At 35.1% G+C, this 5,000-nt stretch overlaps 1 protein-coding gene across 9 annotated transcripts in view; it reads right to left on the bottom strand.

Moving 5' to 3' along the window:
* Positions 1 to 5,000, bottom strand: part of LOC135223644 (unconventional myosin-XVIIIa-like) — a 1,035,943-nt gene that overhangs the window by 52,062 nt on the left and 978,881 nt on the right. For all 9 annotated transcript variants that reach the window (XM_064262281.1, XM_064262286.1, XM_064262283.1 and 6 more), the window contains one exon: positions 1,989 to 2,138. In XM_064262281.1, coding sequence (XP_064118351.1) covers positions 1,989 to 2,138 — 150 coding nt within the window. The remainder of the gene's footprint in view (positions 1 to 1,988; positions 2,139 to 5,000) is intronic.

Here is a 5,000-nt window from a genome sequence, read left to right as displayed (position 1 = left end):
CTGTAAGTTTTCCATATGCTAAAGGCAAGAGAAAGGTTTTCAGGGTAGTATGTCATCAAAAGAGATGGTGACTCTTCTGGACCACAATAGTTTGAAGTGACTGACGAAGTAAAATATTTACACCGGACGTCCTTCTAAAGGTTTTATGAAAACCATGATGAGACGTTGAATGAAGCAAGAGCACACATATATAACACAACTAACGAAGGTGTACGGCATTTTCCTTCTACAGAAAATGTATTCTGTCAGCATGCTCTTCGGTTTTATATCAGCTTTTTATATACAGATCAGCTTGTAGCTCTGCTATTATGGGATTGCCTAAAACAACATTGTTTGGTCGAACAATGACAGATGGAAATCTTGTGCCATGAGTGATGGTACAATCGTCTGGACCTCCAGAGGTGGCTGGCAGCCGCTACTGCAAATGCATCAAAATCAGATGTCTTAAGAAGTGCACATGCGTTAATGCAGGTGTCAAGTGTGCTGTTGGATGTAAATGCGGTGGAAAACCCGAAAAGTGTGCTCGAACTGCTTTGGATTCAGACATGTGACCCTGACTAATTCAGGATTACTGTGGCGTCAGATATTTTTCTTACATTATTAATGTGACTTAATTTAGTAATTACAATTGAAATGTCCTTCCTCAAATGCGGTAGTACCATGGTACCACAGTAGACAAAAGCAATAATGATTGCTTAAAGTGTAGGCTATGTCCTGTAATATTTGTCCATTTCTGCATAATTTCAGTGTCCATAAGAAATATCAATCTGTGCAAGTGATGTAAAGAGAAAATGATAATGATAAGACTTTTGGAAAGAAAAAAAATTAATATGTGATCCATCACGGTTAGTGTTTATAAAAATATTTAAACATTTTTAAAACTAGAAAATATATTTTCTTTCTTTCATCTATATGTTGCTTCATGGATTATGATTTTGTTATTCTTATTTTTATCATTTAGACAATCTAAAATTCAAGGATGCTACCCACTAACTTTTTAATTAATAGTTTAAACTTTACGTTATAATTGATATTGAAAGCATATGTTTAGCTACAAAAATGTCTAGTAGTGTTAGGACAAAATAAACTGAAATGTTGTGTGTTGCTGAAATTGAACATAACACTTTTATGAGAAACATGACTAAATATGAAAAAATGTGGATATAAGTGGCCAAATAAGTAACAGTTTAAAACATTATTAGCTATTGATTTTTTGTATGTACGTTTACCATTGATGGAAAGGATTTTCGGCTTATATGAAGAACTTTTATTAGACATTTCCTACAAAAGGCATTTGATGATATGATTATTGCGGGCCGCCATCTTGGATTCCAAGATAAGGATAACAGATACATAACTATTATGTTTTCAAACGATTTGTCAACATCAATACACATTAAGCCACAAAAACATCGTTTTTTGTTGACTAAGTTCAAAGTTACACCAAAAAACATAATTTAATCATTGCCGTTTTCGGGTCCTATTTTCAAGTGAGTACACCATTTCATAAAGAATTTTCAATATGTTTGTAAGGGACATTTACAAGCAGACCTCTGGATTATCAAAATGAGGTCTGACCTTGTGCCAAAATTATGATGGGTTACTCCGAAAATAAGGGCTTTTTGGCTATGTGGGTCCCCTATATTAATGGGTTTGCATGAAAAACATAATTTTTGTCATAAAAACATTTCATTTACAATGGTATTTTACTGAAAACAATTACATGATGAAAAACTGGTATGAGTGCACTCTCAAAAGAACATGCTGCAAGATGTATTGCCCCATTCATGAAACTTTTTTTCAAAGAATATCTTCCTTAAATTTGATCATTACGTTGAATTACAAATAAACTCATCGTCCTAGATGAAGTGCTAAGAGGTAAAATCATATTTCACTAATCAATTTCTTGGCGGTATTTATGCGTAATCTGATTTTCAAATTAAACATAGCATTATTCTTTTTCAAGCACATCTGCTGACTCTCCTCACCTGATCCTTAATGCGCAATTCCAAGTCATGCTTTGCCTTTTTCAAGGTGGCTACTTCTTCCTCCACCTTTCCAGAAGAAGTAAGATCATCCAGTTCTCGATTTAGGGCAGCGACTTTCTCTTCTTTAAGCTCCAATTCTAGTTTCAATGTCTGTTGAAGTAAAAGATAATGGTTAACTTATTGAAAAAAAATGGCAGTAGAATTACTTGATTCATCTAACCTTCCCCCCTCTAAATATATCTCCACATCCTGGTTAGCTAGCCAATCATATTTTACTAACAGGCGCATAAAATACCACTTACCAAGGATGTATTTCTGTTCTTCAACCTCTCTGAATTAATTTCAACATGCATTTTCATATCTAAATTTTAAATTTGAAATATTGAAAAGTGTCCCTCTTCTCTCCTCCATATCCAACAACACTTATCATATTCATTCCATCAAAAAAGGACTGTAATCTTGTCAAATATCATCTCTTCATTTACATCTTTTATTCCTAAGATCAACCTGACCATTATTTTTCTGTCCAGTTACTTTCCTTCTGTATATATATTTTTTTAATGTATTTCATAACTTCCCTTCTTATTCTCTTTCACTTTCTTTTTGATTACCTTATTTATCATATTTTAAATCTGCGCACAATATTTACTACCATGTAACTGCACCTCAAACCCTTCTTTTTTCCTACCCCATAAACACTTTGTTTTACCAATTCACCTCTCACTGCCTCTACTTCCTTTACCAAATTACCTATTTTCACAATGATTCACTAATGACATTATAGCCCCATACTTGAACATTACACACTCCTCCTATATTCCTTCCATTTAGATGTCTTTCACCCTATCATATTTCCTTGACATTTTCATTTTCCTATCTCACTTCTTTCTTATAGTGCTCATTTATCCTGAATTATATTCACTAACCCTTTCTCTCCAGCTGGAACTACTTTCTATCTTAATACTCAATTCAACAAGATAATGATAAGATTACCCTCCTATGCTACTTTTCTCATTAACGTCAATCACTTTCTTTAGTTTATAACAACAGTCTTAAAACTTTTCCTCAGAATTTTCTCTTTTTAACGAATATTCTTTTAGAAACCGCATATTTCAAAAATGAAATCATTACCAGATCACATTGTCACGGGGGTCACTCCAATCTCATTAACTCCAAAATTATTAATTATACCACATCTTTTGCTACCACCACCATCTATCACAGTATTTAAGTTACCCAAGACAACTAAACATTCTTGTTCTCTAAACCAGACGAAAGGGATTCAGATACTCCCACAAAACCTCTATCACTATTACCTCAGAACACCAAAGATTTAAATATATGAATCAATTTGTTACTATAACTCTTTTCTCATCCCTGGACTCTATGTACAATCATAATAATTGGACCAGCAAACTAATAATTTTTTACCCGCCTTCATAACAAACAGCAAATTGCCTTGTATTGTCAAATATCTTAGTTGATTGCCTAGCTTCAAAAGCTCGATGAAGCAGCTCAACATTTTCCTTAGGGCCAGTAACCAATCCTCCAGCCCGACCCAAAGATGAATCTGAGCAATTCCTTCAAGTTTCCTCTTTAAGGAATTATTGTAATTTCTCTCAGTTACATGATAAATTCTATTTGCAGCGTGGTAAGACTCAACAAAAATCGTATAATTTTCATGTGAACAATGTTCTTTACATCACCACCATAAATGGTGCCAACCAATGATTTAAGCAAGGTGTTTTGCTGAATTGTATAATGCAGAGCTAACTGAGATAATAACTTGGCCTGAAGGGAAAATTGCTTTGTGAGTTTTCGTTGCTCTATACACAAGGGTACCAGCAGCATATTTTCAGGGGGGGGGGGGGGGAGGGGGGGGGGGGGGGGGGCAGCAATTCTTAATACATGCGTGGATGTTTGATCCTTCAAACTAGCAGGATAATTCCAAAAACAGTATCAGTGTCTGCACTTCTTTAATGAATAAACATTACATATTATATATATATACATATATAATATATATATATGTGTGTGTGTGTGTGTGTGTGTATGTATATATATTCATCTGTAACATAATTTGTACATTTGAAATAGCAATCCTTTAAACTGAAAATTTTTTACCTCTAATTATATTAATTTTTGAATGCATTATGAAACTGGCTTACCCTAAAAATGTGACTACTACTACTAGGATAAGGACAGGGAAGTGGGGAATAGGGGAGAAGGAAGAGTACCTCTGGATACAATCCAGTTTAAGCCTAACGGCGGATACTCGGGATGGGAAAGGTGGAAGGAAAAAAGGGAGGGAAAGTGAAGTATAGTAGAAGAGAAAAAAGTGAGGGGCAGACCCTCTTGCGAAGTTAGATTACTGGTTTAGCCACCATGCAAGGACAAGAGAGAGAAGAGAGGCTCGGAATACAGTTCATTTGGTTCATCGCCCGTGATAACTGGAATTGATTTTATATGTTAGTAGGATTCAGATGTACTAGCACATCTTATGTTTTGATTCATTTGTTAATTATTGATTTATTATTATTATTAATTTTTTTTTTAGTCAGTATTTATATATCTTGGTCTGGGGGGGTCACATTTGATCTTTGGCTCAAGTCTACTATACCAGGAGTAATCTCTGACTTGGTTGATGGTGTCAATGTGACTTGAAATCATCATGAAATTATATAGACTCATCATGCCAAACATGTATATGGGCCAAGCTGATAATCTCCCTCTCCCTCTCATTCCGCTGCTCAGCGTGGGTATTTTTCCTCAAGATATTTGTTTTGCATTTCTGGCATTTGCGGTTACCAGCGGGGATTCCGTTCCGATGACGTGACAAAAACTGCCGATTTTCTGCAAATTTCCGGTTATCAGCGCCGAAAATCGCCGATTTTTGTCGTTAGACAAGCATAGTAAAACTGGATCGCCGAAAACTGTGACTGCCAATAACTGGGGCCTACCTGTATACATATACGTAATATAGTGCATCCTTGACCTATGGCACCAATAACC

Source organism: Macrobrachium nipponense, chromosome 10, assembly GCF_015104395.2.
Source record: "Macrobrachium nipponense isolate FS-2020 chromosome 10, ASM1510439v2, whole genome shotgun sequence".
In the NCBI taxonomy this organism is placed as follows: Eukaryota; Metazoa; Arthropoda; class Malacostraca; order Decapoda; family Palaemonidae; genus Macrobrachium; species Macrobrachium nipponense.
This window is presented reverse-complemented; position numbering and strand designations above follow the sequence as displayed.